At 45.4% G+C, this 19,837-nt stretch overlaps 1 protein-coding gene across 1 annotated transcript in view; it reads right to left on the bottom strand.

The window, feature by feature from the left end:
- Window positions 1-1,879: 1,879 nt before the first annotated feature.
- Window positions 1,880-19,837, bottom strand: part of C8A (complement C8 alpha chain) — a 65,857-nt gene continuing 47,899 nt past the window's right edge. Inside the window, exons 8-11 of the mRNA XM_082833992.1 lie at window positions 12,230-12,372; window positions 10,943-11,089; window positions 6,407-6,629; window positions 1,880-2,724 (exon numbers count right to left, since the gene is read on the bottom strand). Coding sequence (XP_082690118.1) covers window positions 2,573-2,724; window positions 6,407-6,629; window positions 10,943-11,089; window positions 12,230-12,372 — 665 coding nt within the window. The 3' untranslated portion in view covers window positions 1,880-2,572. The remainder of the gene's footprint in view (window positions 2,725-6,406; window positions 6,630-10,942; window positions 11,090-12,229; window positions 12,373-19,837) is intronic.

Genomic DNA, 19,837 nt, shown 5'->3' on the forward strand with positions numbered 1-19,837 from the left:
GGAAGATGGCATTGCTCGGCTGGTTGTTTTGGCTCACAGCTGATCCAGGCCATTGTTTAATCCCAGCGTTCTCATCTCGCGTCTAAAGGACTACACGTACTTCCTGATGAGCTTCCTGGCCTCTGGTTTCTTCCCTCTCCTCTGCGCCCCACACACAAAATCCCTCCACTGGCTGACAGCCCAGAGCAGAGGTGGGGGTGCACGTGCTTGATGGACTGCATTCACACCCTGGCCAGCCTGCCAGCTCTGTGACCCACCAGGCTGAGCCTCGCAGAGACTGTTTCCTCATCTGTAAAATGGGACTCAGAAAACAAATCTTAGAGATCCTTGTTAAGACTAGATAAGGTACGCAGATAAACCTTACTGTGGTGCCCTTTTGTTACACACCCGTGAACGTGTAGCTCTCAGGAATTCTCAGCCTTGGCTGCATTGGAATCGCCTGGGAAGCTTTTATTTATTTATTGAAGTGTAGTTGATTTACAATGTTGTGTTAGTTTCAAGTATGCAGCGAAGTGATTCAGTTTTATATACGTACACACGCACATACACATATATTCTTTTTCAGATTCTTTTCCATTACAGGTTATTACAAGGTACTGAAGATAGTAAACTACTGATCTCTGGCTCTCATCTCCAGAAATTTGGATTGAATTGGTAGGGGGTTCAGCCTCTGGACCTCAGTGTTTTTAAAACTGCCCACGTGATTCTCATGCTCAACCTAGGCTGAGAACTACCGCTTTTAGATCAAGCTTGAATGTCCTCTGTAAACTGTCCACTTGGCCTGGCCAATCTGCCTCTCATCACTTCCTAGGATGTAACTACTGCTCCACAGTAAATAACGAATGGAAATTAATTATTCATGGACATTAAAAATTAAATTAATGACAGGATGAGAAGGAATATGGGAGTCCTTTTTCCTTCTCTCAGATCTAAAGAGTTCAGAAACAAACTTCTAAACTATAAGCTTTAATTAATAATAGTAACAATAAGAGTGATGCTAATAATTTTGCATGTGACAGGTATTGTGCTAAGTATTTTATATAACTTATTTTATTCCCACTCCCTCTTCCAACACATATACACCTACATGCACCCCTAATATTCTTTCTGAGGTTCAAACTTTGTGACATGCTGTTTTCCTATCTAAAGTTCTCTTCCCTCTCTGCCTAGTTCAAAAATCCCTCAAGGTCTAGGTCAACCCCCATTCTGTATATTTAATACAGGCAAAGAAAGGTAAATCTCTCTTCCACCTGGCCTCCTTTGTGTGCCACGTATTTTGGCATTAACTCAGCAATTCACTTCCTGTGTCCCTAAAACTGCTTCTAATTGTTTCATGTGTGTGTGCGCGCGCGCGCGCGTGTGTGTGTGTGTGTGTGTGTGTGTGTGTGTGTTTATGTCTCATTATCACCCAAAAAAGATTGAGGATTCTGGAAGGATAGGGAGTGTTGACTGATACACATATATCAGTCAACATATGTTTCTTATACCAACTGGGACGGCAGATTCCACCTTCAAGGAGCTCACAATCTATAGGGGAAACCTATGGGTCAACAGAAAAGTCAGTGCAACACACACATTCTCTCTTTGAGGCCTGATTGGAGTGCTGTGGGGACACTGAGGCAGGCGGATGTGACTAGCTCTCCCACAGGTGGGCCCGGGCACATGAACTGGTCGGCCCCCCAGATCCACATTCTACTCTGGGAGGCTGACTAAGAAGGACCACATTTTTGAACTGACTCTTGAGTTCATTCCCTCACTTCTCGCACAGATGCTTGTTCATTCCCTCCAATTCAAGGCACAGCCCTCACCTCTGGGGATGCAGTGCTGAACCAGACGAAGCTGATCGCTGCCCTCAAGATTGCCGTCCATGGGGAGACAAGTCATAAATAGTCACAGGAGGTGTGGGGCCCAATATGTAATTGCTAATTACGAAGAAGGCGATGAAGGAAAAGAATAGTGTGCTGTGAGCCAATTAGTGTGCCAGTTATTTAATTGGGAGAACGGTGATATTTGTGATAAGAACTCAAGCAAACAAGAGAGATTAATTGAAGGAATACGAGAATATGTTGAGTCCCAGTGAAGGAAAAGTGAAGGAACTCAAGGCAATCTTTAATTTTTCTCCTTGTTTCAGTATGTCTGCTTATCTTACAAACTAATAATCGTTTTCTACAAATGAGCAAATATTGTTATCAAATAACTGAGATCGTTCTCACAGTACTTTGTTTTGTTGGCTACGGATAGTTTCAAGAGCGTCTGCCTGCCTTATGCCTCTACCATCCTATAAGTTCCTCTAAGACATGAATCGAGATTTCTTCTTTTCTTTCTTTCTTTTATTTATTTATTTATTTTTTAGATGATCCAAAGCTCTATGAGCCATTAACACTCAACACCCAATTGTGACTGAGTTTTGTGGGTAATAGAACAGTTGGTTGTTGACGGCATGGCCTGGTCCAGGACAAAGAAGTCCATGTTGATTGGCATCTTCTGTCAGCTGAGTCAAGTCGGTCGGTATCCAGTGGTCAGCTCAGGCAGTGACATCCACTGCCTCAGCTGCAGCCTGTGCCCAGAGCCCTCAGCATGCCTGGGTTTGCACTCTGTGGCCCGGACACGAGGTACCTCCGTTCTGGGGTGCAGGATTGTTACACTCTCTCCTCCTTTCCCGGGTGCCCGATTTGCAAGCAGACCATGAGCTCCAGCAGCCCCAGTGACCATCTGCCTTTTCTCCTGCATGGATAATTTCCCAGGGCACAAGGAGGTTAGCATACAAGCGGCAGCTTGGCTGGTTGAGTGAGGCCCATCCCACTGCCCTAGAGTGGTCTGCAATCTCTCCTTGGGGAAATGCCTCCGTGTAGCCAACCCAGACCTCTGTGCTCACTGCCTCGCACTTAATTTGAAACTCTGGATGGAGTGAGAAGAGGCCGCTGGGAGCCCATCTCATGAAATTGGAACCTGCGGTTCCACGGAAGATGGATAGCGGACAGAGGCAGGGAGGCGCGCATCTCTGGAAGAATGACGCTGAGCCAGTGGTGAGTGTGCAGACAGGGAACTCACCCCAGCTGGAGCTTCACAAAGGCCAGCCAGACACCCCTATGCAAAGGATAGCTGGGCTTTTAAATGAAGGTTTGCAAATCAACCCCACTCAGACTCCAGCGATGGGGCCACGGTGGGTGACAGATGCTCTGCACAGAGTATCAGAACACATGCACTGACCATGGGCTGTCTCTAGAAATCCAGTTTATACAATCCCTCTAGCCTGGGGCTGCTGCCTCCTACTGACTGTGCCTTTGGACCATCCCATCTCCTCTCTCAGCCTGAGCTTTCGCCTCTGTAAAGGAAAAGGGTGGACTGATCCAGTAGGGTTTTCCATCATTATTTTTTTCATTACTGTTTTTTTTTTTCTTAAATGAAATCTTCTTATGTGGGCCCCAGCATGGAAGTCAGATGAAAGTGAAGCTGTTCTATTTGAAGCTGGGTGTCTATCAGGTTTGCCCTGCTCCTCTGGGGCAGCCCCTAGGAGACCCCAAGCTTCCTCAGATCTCAGTGTGAATATCATTGGATTAGATTATCTTCAAGTCCCTTCCAGCTCTGTCATTACACTCCCTGGTGGGGCAGCCACAGAAGGGTTCTCTGTTTCTCCCACCTCTGTGGCTCGGTCCCTACAGGCAAAGATTTGCGGGGAAAATCCCTCGGGACCTACGACAATGGGTCTCCATGGTGGCTGACTCCCCCACCTTAGACCTCCTTGCCAGCTCGACCTCTGTCTGGCTGAAAGTTTAGTCTGATAGTCCCAAGGCCACCCGAGGTCCATACCCCTCGGGCATGGAACAAGGTTAATGGAACACCCGGGAGCTGCCTGCAGCTGACTGTAGTCATGCAGGAGAAATGGGACTGTGAGGACGACCCAGCCCTCTGCGCCCTGCCACCCCCCTTGATCATTGACATTGTGTCCCCCTTCTCCAGTGCCCATCATGTGTACATATGACTCAGCATGGCCACCACCAAGCCCAGCACTGGATCATTGGAGAGGCACCTCTAGGTAGTCCACACTCCCTGTTCACTTTACTCTATGCTGTGTGAACAGGGATCCAAGCAAGTCACTGGCTCTGAGGGCCCTTGACATGCTCTAATTCTAATTACCCAGGCAGAGCTCATGTCTGTCCCGTTAAGCCAGGTCAGCCCGATAACCGGGACCTGGGCCATACCCTCCCTCTCCACTCCCCAAAATGATAATCAGTGCAATCATCTCAGACCCTCTACCCCCATTCCCCAAATTTCCAGACTCTTAGGATGTCAATTAGTAGAACGTAACAGTTAAGAGCTTGGGTCCTAACATCAGACTACCTGGGTCCAAATCCTGGCTTTGACACTCCCCAGCTAGATGACTCAGCGAGTTATCTCCCCTTCCTCCTGCCCCTGTGTCCTCATCTGTGAATTGGGGAGATAATAGTATTGATATTTATCTCATCACATTCTTGGGGGAATAAAGGAGTTCGTGCACATAAAGTGTTGCAATAGTGCCTGGTACAGAATTTGTTGTTCTTTCTGTTCATTGACCTTTGGTCCCTCTGGAAAGTTGCCTGGCCAATGAGGCAAATGGGGCTGAAACCCAGTCCAAACTCTGCTTGAAAAGTCAAGAAATCCCTGGGTCTGGAGCTGGGCAGTATCAACCCCGAGTGGTTTTCTTTGTTCCTCCCAATTTACCCACCTAACAGGCAGTTCCTTTTTTCAATTCACATGAGGAAACTGTACCAGGCTTGGCCCTGGTCATTGTTCTGCTTGGTTTTTGTTCTGTGTATCCTCCTTCATAAGGACTCTGGAATTCACTCACCATCCTGGCTCACCCCTTTCAGAATTCCTCCTATAGGATACCAGGCATCTTTTTGGGACCCAATTTGTACTCCCTTCACCTCACAAAGGAGGGATTTAGATGTGGCCCCAATCCAGGACAGATCTTCTACCAATAGGGCTCTATCTTCTTACTTATTAGAATTGAGCTTGCCACACAAGTTAGCTAGTTTAACCCTCAACACAACCTGTGATGGAGGTACTGATATCATCCCCATTTTACAGGGGATGCCCACCCAACATGCAAATTGGCAGCACTGGGATGTGAAGGCCTATTTGACACCAGAGCTATGCTATCCTGCCTCCCATTTAGAACGACTCTCCCAATGAGAAAATTTTAACCCACTGTCATCTCATTTTAAAATCAGCCTCCTATCCCATCTACACTGTGCTTCAGCTGTTTGTTTTCCAGACTTTTTTTTTCTTTACATTTTCTTCATCGCAGTTGCCAGATGAGATTGATTTATACATTGATTTGGTAGCCCATATTTTTGCCATCATTCTATGTACCAAGTATGCATGGAAAATTGGAAGCTTAGGGATTAGAACATGCATAGAGATTCTTGGAGCTCAAAGGGAAACATAGATGAGAAAGGCCTCAGAAAGAAGAAACAATTAACTGGTATCTCAGTAAGTTAGTGAAATAGCTGAGATTCACACCCAGGTCTCTAGACTTCTTCATCTTTAAGGGACATGGATTTCTAACCCTCATTTGAGAACCTTCTTTTCTGATACCCGTTGGTTTGTGCTGCAGCTTAATATGTTTAAACGTTGAAATATTAAGCTTTATGTTACTTGCCCCAACCTTGTTTTTAGTCATGACTCCTTGTGCTATAATGACAACTTACTTATCCCTTGTAATGGGTTGTATTGTGTCCCCCAAAAGATAGGTTGAAGTTCAAACTCCATTACCTGTGAATGTTACCTTATTTGGACTTAAGATCTTTGTAGATAAACTCAACTTAAGATGATGTCATGCTGGATCAGGATAGGTCCTGATCCAATGACTAGTATTTTTATAAGAGAGAAAACAGAGACGTAGAGTGGAGAACACCATGTGAAGACAGAGGCAGAGACTGGAATGGCGCACCTACAAGCCAAGGAATGCCGGGCATGGCTGACTCATGCCAGAGGCTAGGAGAGAGAACAGAGTCTCCCACAGAGCCTCCAGAAGAAAGCCACCTAGCCAGTACACCTGGATTTGGGATTTCTAATCTCCAAAAGTGTGAGACAATACATTTCCATTGCTTTAAGCCACCCAGCTTTTGGTAATTTGTTATGGCAGCCCTAGGAAACGAATACATCCCTCCGGAAATGAATCCTGTTGTCCACATACACCTTGGTAAAAAACAGTCATCATCTGAGAGGGTCCTAATGGCAAGGAGAAAGCATAAAAACCAGTAAATGTAGGGGGTCAGCCATAAAGCTCAGAATGTGGGTTCCTAGAGCAATGGGCAAGAGGGCATAGAACAGAGAGGCTGGGAACCCCAAAGGTCCCTTCTGTGCTGGCCCCTCTAAGCCGAGATAGGCTAGAACCTGAGTGAGGATGTGCGGGTCTTACCCTCTGACTCCATTTGCTCACAGGCAAGGCCCTGGCGACCCAGGGGGCACTGACATGTGCAGCTGGTACCATCGAGGATGGGCTTCCCATTGTTGAAGCAGGGCCCACAGCGGCAGGCATTGAATTCCATCAGGTACTGGTCCAAGGCTCGCCGCAGGTTCTGACGCTTGGTCTCCAGAGGCCCCAGGTTCGTGTGCCGTAGTATCTCATGGATGGGCTGCAACTGTGAGCACAGAAAGAACAGAGGGCCCCTCCCTGGGCTCTGTCCAGCTTCCCAGAGCCCAAGAACTGGCCCTCAAGCTTCTGGAAGGCCTGCTACATGCCAGGCACAGAGCCAGACACTCAACTTTATCCAGTTGTATTGGATCCTGAATCCCCCAACCCATGGATGAAGAAGCAGAGGCTCAGAGTGTTTGAGTGACCAGCTCAGGACCACACAGTGGACCATGCTGAACACCAGCCTACTTAACTTTGAAACCTGTGGTCCCAGAGGAAGACAAGAGCCCAGAAGCTATCTGTGCCAACTCATCTGCCCCCCTCCAGCACTTTTAGGAATCAGGAAGAGTATAAAGTATTTATATATTTGTGTGTGTGTGTGTGTGTGTGTCTTTTATTGTCAACCTTCATTGTAGGAATTAGTAAAGTCCTTAATGCAGTTGTGTTGCCACTGCTGAGCACCGCCCCTAATGGTGTGAATGTGGTGTTTGCCTGTGTGTATTTGAGGCTGTCGGGGGGATGATGGTGGCGGAGTCATTCACATGTGCCCATTCTAGGCAGGACTGTAGTCTAGGGTTTCTTAACCTTGGCACTATTGCATTTCCTGCTGGACAATTCTTTGTTGACAGGGGCAGGCTGGCCTGTGCATTGTAGGGTGTTTAGCAGCACCGCTGGCCTCTATGCACTAGATGCCAGTAGAACCTCCCAGTCATGAAAACCAGAACTGTCTCCTGACACCAGATGTCCCCTGGGGCGGGGGTGTGGGGAAGTCAACCCCTGCTTGGGAAGTAGTAGATGTAGCAAAGAGCATTGACTCTGCAGCTAGAAAATCTGGCTTCAGGTCCCAGCTCTGTAACTTGTAGCTGTGTGATCTCTGTCCCATTACACATGAAGCCTTCCTCCCTCATCTGGAAAGTGAGAACAATAGTCCTACACTCCAGGTTTACTGTGAGGATTAAAGTTGAGAGATGGGGAAGACCTGTCACATAGTCAAAGCTAAATCAATGCTGCTCGCTTCCCAGCTGTGTGGCCCAGAACTCGTAACTTTCGCCCCCAAGCCTGAGCCCTGTTTTCTATAAAATGGGTATAATAACCTACTTCTTAGAATTCATGTGAGGATCTAAAAAAGTAATGAGTGTGAGATATCACTGCAAAGAGGAAGAACAGTATAAAATAAAGCACCATTTTTATTAGTTAGATGTGATGATAGTAAAAATAAAAGCCTATATTTTTCAAATTGCATGTATATATGGTTGTCTTCAGCATGCTTCTAAGGCTATGTATTTTAACACATAACCATCAAATGAAATCTCTTTTCCAGATCTCTCATTTTACAGGAGAGTAACCTGAGGCTCTGAGAGGGGAGGGATTTGCCAAGGTCACAGAGCCATTCAGAGATGGGACTGAGCCCCACTGGAGCAAACTCACTTCTCAAGAATCAGAGGTCAGTAGGGCACTCGCCATGCTTTGAATGGGTTCCTGGAGATGTGTACAGAAAGACCCATGGCAAACAAACCTTGACCTGTGGCCAGGGGGCTGTGCCTGAGGTCACCAGGCTGCTCATGTCAGGACTGGCTGGGCCCCCAGCCAAGGGGAGAAGACCATTACTGGAAGTTCAGGGAATTTGGCCCCATTGTTAGGAAATCAGTACAGAAAGGGCTGCCCCGGTTAAAGATGACTCTTAGTTCCAGAGAAGGCCAGGACCAACGGGCAACTTCCCTTTGACCTTCCAGGGGAGGTCAGCACTCAGACCCCCATCTCTCCTTTCTCTTCCCCAAATCCTCATGCAGAGGATTGGGAAGGGCTGTGGAACTTAAAGAGGGAAGAGGGATGGAGAAATGATTCTTAAAATGTTAGAGCTTGAAAAGATATTGGCAACGGTCTCGTTCCCATTTTACAAATGAGAGGAAAGATTCAGAGAAGGCAAGTAGTGTGATATCAACACACTATAACATAACATATAACATATAATAATATATACCATAACAGCATCATCACATAGCATGATTCCTATGTTCACTCAGTCTAAGCACCTGCCATAAATAAGCACTGCTGAGCTCTGGAAGAGGCAAATGAATAAGACTCCACTCCGAGCACCAGGTTCCAAATAACTCCCTAACTGGCTTCCTCTCCATGGCCATAGTCTGTCTGTCTGTCTCTCCTTCATCCTTCATACCTCTGTGAGCATTTTCCTTTCAAAGCACAGCTCTATCTGTGTCACTCCCCTGCTCTGTGACCTGCCAACAGCCTCATGTTTCGAAGCCAGCCTTCCGGGGGCATCATGGGTTGCAAAGAGATCATGAACGTTAGCGTCAGTCAGTCTTGGCTCCAGTTGGGCTTGTGCCATTTCCCGGCTCTGAGATTTGGCCAGCTAACGCAACCTCCACAAACCTGCTTCCTCAACTGACATTTACTAAGTACTCACTTCTCTCTCCCTAACCCTGGGATGTAACATTTTATTATGCCCATATTACAGAGCAGAAAACGGGAGCTCAGAAAATGAAGTAGCTCATCCAAGGTCACACATCAAAAAGGTGGCTAACCCATGAGCCAAACTATATCTTTTTCACCTCATACCCAGGCTCTCCCAAAAGACAGAATTGGGTCTTCTCCAAGTCACGAATGTCAGTCTTCCCCTTGGAAGTTTTGCTCAAGGCAAACAAAGAGCTCACGTCTTGACCATGAAAGTTTATATGTTACTCCTGATAGCAATTCTACAGTTTTGCCCAAATCACTAATAGCTTGATGATAGCAATTTTTAGACCCTATGTGAATTACAGGTGTGTGAAAATGGTCCCTTAATGCATGGAGAAGAAATGCAATCAGGGTTAATCCATCTGACCTCTTTCTTCATAGAGAAGAGGGTGTTATAATAGATTTTTAGGTTTAACTGTTGGTATATATTTTAAGAGAAGGAATGTATCCACACCTGGAATTTTTAACTCTCTATAGAAAATGAGCAACGTCAGGGAAAATGGGCAAGAAAACAATAATATTTTATTTAAAAGCCCGAAATATAACTCTTTTTTCTAATGAACTGCCCTTGCATATGAATTGAATAGTGTGACAATACTGGTAGAACAAGCCACTTCCTTTGCAGTTTGAATACCATTTTACTTCCTTTGTGGGGTTAGAGATTTAAGGCAAGCTTTCTCAACTTTGGCACTGTTGACACTAGGGGCCAGATATTTCTTTGCTGTGGGCAGCTATCCTGTGGATTAGGGGATGTTTAGCAGCATCCCTGGCCTCTACCCACTAGATGCCAGTAGCATCTTCTCAGTTGTGACAATCAAAAATGTCTTCAGGGCTTCCCTGGTGGCGTAGTGGTTGAGAGTCCGCCTGCCGATGCAGGGGACATGGGTTCGTGCCCGGGTCCGGGAGGATCCCACATGCCGCGGAGCGGCTGGGCCCGTGAGCCATGGCCGCTGAGCCTGCGCGTCCGGAGCCTGTGCTCCGCAACGGGAGAGGCCACAACAGTGAGAGGCCCGCGTACCGCAAAAAAAAAAAAAAAAAAAAAATGTCTTCAGACATTGCCAAATGTCTCCTAGGGGAGCAAAATTGACCCCGGTGGCTGGGAACCATGGCTTTAAGGCAGGTGCTAGGATAGAGGGAAGAGAGAACTGGACATTAAGTCCAAAGGTCTGGGATCCAGGTACTGCCACATATGAGCTCTGTGACCTGAAACGATTCACTTGATGACTTGGAGCCTCAGTTTCCTAATTTTTCAATGGGGAGAATCCCATCTGTGCCAGAGGTCATTGTGATGAGCTCATGTAGAGCAGGGAGGGGCAGCAAACTATAGCTTGAAATCATACTCAGCCCACGGCTTGTTTCTGTATGCCCTTTGAGCTAAGAATGATGTTTACATTTTTACAAGATTGCAAAAAAAAAAAAAAAAGTAGAAGAAGAAGAACTTGTATGAAAGGGACTGTATGTGGCCCACAGAGCCTAAAATATTTACTATCTGGTCCTTTACAGAAAAAGTTTGCCAACTTCCAACTTAACAGATGTGATTTTTAAAGTCTTTTATGTATGTGAGTTGTTATTTTTCTAAGGTGGCTTAATCCCAAAGAAATTCTGGGACTACGAGTATAAATCTAGGCCCTGGCCGGATAGTAAGCTTGTGATCCCTGCTCTCCTGTGGCCTGAGTCTAGAGTCACGTATCCCCGTAGTCAGACGGGGAAGGCCACCAGTTCAGCGTGCCGTTACATTTAATCTTGTTCTCTGATGGGCTTATAATAAGAAATATGAAATGATCTGGTCTGCTTCACTTTCATTCCTCGTGAACGTAGAGTTTCTTCAACTGCGAAAAGACTTACCTCAAAATCAATAACAACAGGGTTATACTTTAATGACCTCCCCCAGGAACGGTACGTAATGATGCTCCTGTCTTGTGTCAAGCCACCTGCCCAGCCAGGGCTGCCACCTTGCACCAGAGGAATGATGTCTTCCACACCCACTATCTTCTTGTAATCGTCTGCCATCGAGAGAATAACCACATTAGCTCATTTCCTAAAACGCCAAGCTCTGCTAATGAGATTTGGAACAAAGTGTAAGTGCTCTCCTTAGAGCTGCCTCCCACCCTTCTACTTTGCTCGGTTAACTAGCAGGACAAGGCAGAAAAGAAGCACCGAGACTTGGAAATAGATCCATCCTTTGGATTAGAGCAGACGCTGGGAAGACAGCCCAACCCAACATGGAGGAGGGAGAAGATGGGAAAGTGGATGATGGCTCATTCATTCATTCATTCAAATATTTATGTCAGATGTTTACTTGGTGCCTGCTACATGCCAAATAAGTGCAATCGAATATTGTAAGTGCTGTAACAGATTTCTCTCTCAGTAGGGGTGCAGAGAGAGATGTGGTCAGATCTATAGTAGCAGTGGGGAGGTGGTCAGGAAAAAAGGTGAGTTATCTAGAAGGATGGATAAGTCTTGGCAGGTAATTGGAAGGAGGAGGGAAGGGCATCAGAGAGAAGAAGGATTTGTTAAGGCCCTGAGACATGAGTAGCCCAATGCAATGGGAGTAACTTGAACCCCATCTACTCATCCACTGTACTGTAAACTATTTCGTCATCCCTGCATCCTCTGTGTCTCCCACCTGGAAAAAATTACTCAATACAGGTTGAATGAATGAGTGAATACATGAACACTTGTAGTGACCTGTGTGGGAGATGTTACAGAATATTCTTGTATAATATTTCTCTAATAATTATTCTTTAATCTTGGACTTGACAACCACATTTTTCTCTCTCAGCAAACTTGTTTCCTCCCTCGGGACTGTACCTGATGGGACTTTATCCAACAGTCGACTTACCAAGTTCCATCTGCACATTCCTTTCAACCCAGCTCTTACTTAGATCTTTGTCTAGTGCTTGAAATCTAGGAGGGTGCACCATACGAAGTCAAGTATTTCTAAGGTGATCTCAGCCTATGCAGAATTCAAAATAAGCCCACTACAGGTCATTGGTTTGGGGTATTCAGCAGATATGCAGAATGACCATTGACTGAAATGGAATCAGTTGGTGGTGGGGGGAGAATAGCGTACATGCCCCGATTTTGTGTCCAAGGGAAAATCTGGCTTCTCTTTTTTGGGAAGCCCATTACTAAATACTTGCCTATTTTGCCACCTCCAAATTTTTTACAATCTTCTCCTGATAAACGTCCTCCAATTTGTGTTGTATCTGTGTACTCATAGTCGATGCCAAAAGAGCCTCCAAAGCATCTCTTGATATCATTGCTAGAAACACCTGCAACAGGGAGCAGAGAAACAGAATGCTGAGATGCTGAAAGACCGTGAATATGGTACAAACAGCTCATAGTAGTAGCTCACAGCTCACTAGCTCACAGTAGGAAAAGCTAGCTTGTATTTTGCAGTCTAAGAGGTCTGGGTTGAAATCCCAGTTCTTTAACCCAGTTTCAGTGTTCTCTTCTGTCTGGTTCCAGTGCAAATATTCTTGAAATGAGAAGGAATATGTATTGCACACACTAGTTGGTGAAAAGTGCTTGTTCCCTTTCCTTTGCACATTCTCCACGGAGCCTCCTTGAGACAGTGATTCTATCTCATCCATCTCCATATACCCCTGTGCCTAGCACAGTGCCTGGCCCAAGATTGGCACCAATTTTGCATTTGCTGCCCCTTCCTCTCTCCTTTTTCACCATCTTTCTAAAGTCTACTCAAGCTCCAATTCAAATATCGTTTCTTCCATGAAGCATTTTTGGATCAGAACACTTCCCTCTTTCTTCAGAGCTACCCATGTGCTTTGTTTAGGTCTGAATGATCATATGTGTCCCAATTCTTTTTGCCCAGGTCCTCTTTGCACCGCAGAGAGGCCAGAGTGCTGTCAGAAGGTGGATAGATCTCCCTGGGGAGGCTGCTTGGCTTCTGGCCCCATGAGAACTGTGAGGCCTACATTAGTTGTCTCTGTCTCTATCTGAGGAGTTGCTGAGGAATCTGCATTTTGCAGATGAGGAACATAATTCTCAAAGGCATAACATCATTTTTCCCCGATCCCACAGCCTGTAGGTGAACAGAACTAGGTTTCCAACCCTTGGTCAGCTGGCAAGATAAGGCTACAAAAGCAGACTGGAGCAAGATATTGACCATTGCTGCAGAGTTCAGCTCCCTCAGTAGCTGAAGTCTTCTGAAGGTTGTGAACTGGAGTTTGCATTGGCAACATGTCATTACTTTTCACTGCAACTATACAATAATTATGACCAGTCAGTGTCTTATTCTGGCAACCACAAAGGAAAAATAATTTAGGTTGTAATTCAGTTAAGCTAAGGATTAGATTCAATATTTTTAAGGGAGTATCAGGCAGTAAGTTTACCTGCCAGCCTTTGCATGAAACTGCAGACTCTATGGGGTCAAGGACTGGCATCTTATTCACCACTCTCTTGTCAGCCTAGCAGCGCGATGTCTGCCATGGGGGAGGAGCTCAGTGAGTATTCTCAGAGTAAATGATTGATGAATGAGAAAAATGAGTGAATAAATGAATGCCAAGAGTCCTTTGGTAAGAGCTTCTAATGGAAAGAATCTTACAAGTCAGGAATCCTGAATTTAAGTCCCAGTCACTCAGATGAATGGATAAAGAAATTATTATAGATATAATTATATATAATTTTAATACATAATTATTATATATAATATAAATAAAATATATAATAATTATATATAATAACAAATATATAATTATTATATATACAATTGTGTGTATATATGTATATACTCTCTATATATCCCACATATATACCCTATATATATATTCCACATATATACCCTATATATATATCACATAGATCCCATTTATATATAAAATAATTATTCAGCCTTAAAACGTAAAGAGATCCTGCCATTTGCGACAACATGGGTGAAACTTGAAGACATTATGCTAAGTGAAATAAGCCATACCCATAAGGAAAAAAAAAACGCCTGATCTTACTTATACGTGAACTCTACAAAAGTCCGATATATAGAAGCAGAGAGGAGGACGGTGGCTGCCCGGGGTGAGGAGGTGGGGGAAAAGGGGGGATGCTGCACAAACTTGTAGTTACGTAGGAGGAATAAGCCTAGAGATCTAATGGACAGCTTGATGTCTACAGTTAATATCAATAATATTGTACTGAATACTGGAAATTTGCCAAGGGAGTAGATTGCAGGTACTCTCGTCATACGCACGTAACGAGAGATATGTTAATTAGCTTGACTGTAATAATCATTTCACTTTATTTGTATCAAATCATTGTGCTATATACCTTAAATATATACACATTTTATTTTTCTTAAAAAGTACAACAAAACGCGTCCCAGTCCCTGACACCCTGTATGAGCTTAGAAAAGGCCCATGATCTCACTGGGCCTCAGTTTCCCATTTATGGAGAGAAAGGGTTGGACTTGCTCGTCCTGAGTCCCCTTTCGGCTGCAGCCCTCTGTGCCTCTGTGCACAGCAGCTTCTGGATAACTCCGAGCTGAGAGTGCCTGGGAGAAGTGATGCTTTAAGCATCAGCACTCAGCGCCGAGCACAGGGTTTCTTCTGCCATTTCCATTCAAGTACTTTTAATTTTTAGTGCACTACTAATTGAGGAAGATTTAGCATATTTAATTGTTTTGATTAAAAAACGCTTCAACCGTGATAAACAAAAGTGGATGAAAGGAATTCATGGGCAGAAGCCAGAGTGATTACTTAGGTGAGTGGTGTAGTGCTGCCCAATTAAAGTGACGGGCCGGGCCGATTAGTGGGGGCTGGAGGATGCCTGTGGAGTGATTATACTCATGAGGGGTCTGCAGACAGCCTGCCACGCGCTGCTTGGAGAAGAGAATTCCAGCTTGATCTCAGCAGCACGGCTTGACTGCAAAGGATCGCCTCCCGAGGACCCTGAAGGAGGGTACCAGCCAGCAAGGGGAGGTCTGTGACCTGAGAATCATACAGCATGAGGGCTAAATTATCCTTAGTCACCTACCCCATACTTCTTATGTTTACTTGTGATGCCCTTGGTTCATAAAGATTACTTATCTTGCCCAAAACCACATAGCTAAAAAGAACAGTGGAGCTGAGATTCAAACTCATCTTTCTTGCTTAGAAGAATTAGCTAATTCTATTTATTGCATCAGACTAAATTCTGCTGAAAAATTTAGTAAGCATCTACTATGTACCATCCCAGGCATACCGTGTGTTGGACAAGGTAGACACTGTGAGAATAAAACTGGTATGAATATGATGCAAATCTAAAGTACAAGATTCTGGCCTTGAGAAGCTAGCAGGTGTGGGGCAACATAGTAAATGGAGACGGATCTGGATCCCGAGAGTTGCTTATTTCGTGGAAGACAATTTTTCCACAGATGGGGTGGGGGGATGGTTTCGGGATGATTCAAACGCATTACCTTTATTGTGTACTTTATTTCTATCATTATTACATTGTAATATATAATGAAATAATTACACAACTCACCATAATGCTGACAGGAGGCGGAGCTCAGGCAGTCATGCTAGTGATGGGGAACGGCTGTAAATACAGATGAAGCTTCAGTCCCTCTCCCACCGCTCAGCTCCTGCTGTGCGGCCTGGTTCCTAACGGGCCACGGACTGCTACCAGTCCATGGCCCAGGAGTTGGGGATCCCTGGACTATAGGACCAGGTGGTGCTCTGCCAGGGCTCCGCCCCATCCCATCAGCTCCTTAGATGTCAGCTTTGGACCAGATCAAACTGCCGTTTGTTTTAGACTTTCGTGCTCAGTAAACAGGAGTTGATGTTTGCCGAACCTGGCTACATATTGAGATCATCTGGAGGGCTTATTAAAAACACAGGTTCCTGAGCCCCACCTCTGTCAATTCTGATTCTGTATTTCTGAGTAATCAGCAATCTGTATTTTAAATAACTATCCCAGATGAAGCCTATGCAGTGCATCTGGGATGAGATACTGAGTACCACGGTCCTACAGAGAACCTCTGGTGGCCTGTCACAAAGCCGGCCTCCATACTAACCTAGTCGGTGCCTTTGTCAATGCCTTGGATATGGACTGAGCAGCCACGCTCACTGTATCTACCCAGAGGAAGAAAAAGAATCAGGGTCCAAAAAGCCCTCAAACGGCAGATGGACAGACAGACCAAGCATAGCAAAATGGGACTCAGTTGGAAAAGTTGTAACATCCTGTCCTGGGGATAAAATACCAAGTGCATGAGCACAGTAAGGAAGAGAGCCAGCTTAGCAGGAGAACAAGAGAAAAGGCCCAAGGGTTTTAGATCACTTTCAGCTCCGGAGGGCAATGAAGCCAGGTGAAAATTATGATCAATAAAGTAAAGGCGGGGATAATCTCATTCCCTCTGCGCAGGTTAGAGAAACCCGGAACCTGGTGCCGAGTTCTGGGAGCCACACTTTTAAAAGGAAATAAGAAAACAGAACATTCACTGGACATCATCCAGCCTCTGAGAAGAAGGAAATCATGCCACGTGCAACAACGTGGATGAACCTGGCGGACATCATGCTAAGTGAAAGAAGCCAGTCACAGAAGGTCAAATACTGCATGATTCCACTTATATGAAGTATGTAAAGTAGCCGAACTCATGGAAGCAGAGCATAGAATTGTGGTTGCCGGGGGTTGGGGGAGGACGAGGAATTGCTAATCAACGGGCATAAAATCTCAACTATGCAAGATGAGTAAGTTCTGGAGATCTGCCGGAATATTGTCCCTATAGTGAAGGATTCGGTATTGTACCCTTAAACATTTGTTACAAGATTAGATCTCATGTTAAGTGTTTTTACCACAATAAAATTTAATAAAAGAAGAAAATGGGGAATGATTGAATGAGAATGAGCATGAGGGTGAAGAAATGTAAAGCCAAATCCTTTGGGGAATGTTTGAGGGGATGCAGGATGTTTACCTGAACAAGAAAGGAGAGGTTTCTCTGTAAGAGAGGTCAGTAGGATTAGATTCAGCCCTCCGGAGGGTTGTCTTGAGGAAGAGGAATTAGGCTTGTTTGTGTGGTCACAAGGGCAAGAACTAGGACCAAAAGGGCAGATACTACAGGGAGATAGATTGAGGCTCAACTTAAGGTAAATCACCGCAACACTCAGAGGCCAAGGAGATAGGAGTTGTTTCAGGAGGCAGTGAGCTCCCCGTATCTGGAGGGTCCCAAGCAGAAGTTAGCTGTTTGCCTGTGAGTAGAAGCATTTGCAGAATTCACGAGATGTCTTTTAAGAGCTCCTCTAAAGCCAAGATTCTGAAACTTTAAGAAACACACCGGAACACTTGAGGAGCATTTGAGATCACTTGCTTACGTCCTTAATGATTTCTTATTGTGTTCCAGGTATCTGGGAAGTGAAGAGGCCTAAAGGGAGTGTTTGCTGTCAGTGAGCTTACAGCCAAGTGTGGAGACATGGACAGGTAAGCTGATAGTTGTTGTACTGTGTGATGAGGACTTTGAAAGAAGGCAGCAAGCTCGGGGCAGTCTTCCTTAGGGGGTCAGAGGAAGGATACCAGAGGCAAGTGTGAAAGGATGAGTAGGGATTAGCCAGACTAAGTGGAGAACATTGAGAGCAAAGGGAGGCCGCGTGAAGGCCTTGTGCCCCCAGCAGCAAGAGTCTGCTCAGAAAGGCCAACATGGTCTGAACTCCAGAGTGGAAAGGAAGAAGGTGCAAATCAGCCAGAGAAGTACTGGGAGACCCTTGGGGTCCTTCCCACTCTAGTCTGGTCCCCAGAGGAGCTGTTGTGCCCGCCTGGCAGGCCAGGAGCCCGGGGGACACGTCTCTGGCCACCATGTCTACCGCTTGTTTCACACCTGGTCTGGGCTGTGGTGCAGGTGTGAGAGCTGTCTTCACACCTCCGTGGAGATACTGCATCCATGTGGCTCTAAGGCAGAGCCAGGCAGCCTTATTTCTGAGGTGCCAGAATCAGCAAGTCTCTGTCATTCCTCAGATGACAAGCATCAGGTGGAAAAGAGCAGGTGTAATGCATTATTTATCTCTGTGCAGCAAACAGATGCCATTCAGGTTGCTGTGATCTGTGTGCTATGTTGCTTTGCTATGTTGGTTGCCCTCAAGGGAAAGGAAGAATCATATAGCCTATTTCATGCCATAACATTGGAAAAGATGATTGTTTAATCTGTGACTGGATGAGCTGGGAAGCGTTGGCTAACTTCCCTGCCCCCTAGGTGCTTCTGTGTATCCATTAAAACGCATGCTTCTCCACCTAGAAGGGTGGGATAGGGAGGGTGGGAGGGAGATTCAAGAGGGAGGGGATATGGGGATATATGTATACATATAGCTGATTCACTTTGTTATACAGCAGAAACTAACTCAACATTGTAAAGCAATTATACTCCAATAAAAATGTTTAAAAAATGCATGTTTTTTCCCAACCACCTGAGAATAATAGTACCTCTGTGAGAATAAAAGTACCTCTGTGCCTTTGCGTGTGCTGTTCCCTCTGACTAGAAAGTTCCCTTACCTCCTTCACTGAGTTTCTCCCACTCAGCTCTAGAAAACATTCCCTCACTCACAAGGGCCCTATTATCTGTGTCCCCGCAGTATCCCTGTATGTCCTTCATGGTATCCGCATGCTTCCCTATAGCACAGTATTTAGTACACTATAGTAATTGTCAATTTCTTTGTCTGTTCTTCCAATTATCCTGCAAACTTATAAAGTCATCTCTTGGGTTTGCAAGGCTCGGCATGTAACAAGCCCCCAGAAGTGCTCAGGGATGGGCTGATTCCAACCCATCTAGACAATACCTCTAAAATGTTTTGAGAGTCACAGGTCTTCTTTTGGGTGACTATAAATCATATCCTTGTAATAGCTCATGCTTGATTAAGAGTTGATATTTTATAAAGCTCTTTCATCTGCATTATCTCGTTGGAGGCTCACAATGGGGCTGGGAGGATTTACTCCTTTTGCAGGCAATCTGGGGTTGGAGAAGGCAGGAACTGTGGTGGTTAAGTGTGTGAACTCTGGAGCCAGAGTTCTACCCTTCACTGGGAGTGTGGCTTTGGATGAGTGACCAAACCTCTTTGTGCCTCATGTTCCCCATTTGAAAATGGAGATGAAAATGGTTTCTATACATGAATCTCTAAAACTGGTATCTGGTACAATTAAGTGTTCAACAAATCTTATTAGTTGTTGCTATGATTGTTAGGTAACTTGCCCAAAGTTCCATGACTAACAAGCCAGGAATCGGGGTTTGATGCCAGGTGCGCCGTATCCAAACTCGGGGCCCGCGCCATCTCATCAAGCCAGTCTTACTCTGCAGGAAACTGTTCATCATGGGCCATGAGTAGCAGTGGCCTCCCCAAACCCCTCATTCCACAAAGCAGCTCAGAAAAAGGAATCCATGCTCCCAATGGGCAATGCTGGGGCTGCGGTCTCAGGTCTCCCTCCACCTGATAAAGGGCTACCTTCAGGGACTCTGACCCGCTAGATGATTTTGGTCATGATGGGAGGCAGTAGTATAACTGAGGGCCAGGCTCTGAAATGGAAACTGCCTGAGGTGGAAATTTCCATGCTCACTTACTGTCTGAACCTCCCTGTATCACAGTTATCTCATCTATGACATGGGGATTTTAACACTGTCTACCTCATAGGGTTGACTCTGAGGGTTAAATGAGTTAATCCATGCCATGTACAGTGCTTAGGATACTCCCTGGCTTGAAACTAGCAATAATGGTCAAGTATTACTATCATTACTGCTGCCAGAAATGCCACAGCATCCCTAGACTGGGCTGT

This window comes from Leucopleurus acutus, assembly GCF_964270905.1.
Source record: "Leucopleurus acutus genome assembly, chromosome: 2".
In the NCBI taxonomy this organism is placed as follows: Eukaryota; Metazoa; Chordata; class Mammalia; order Artiodactyla; family Delphinidae; genus Leucopleurus; species Leucopleurus acutus.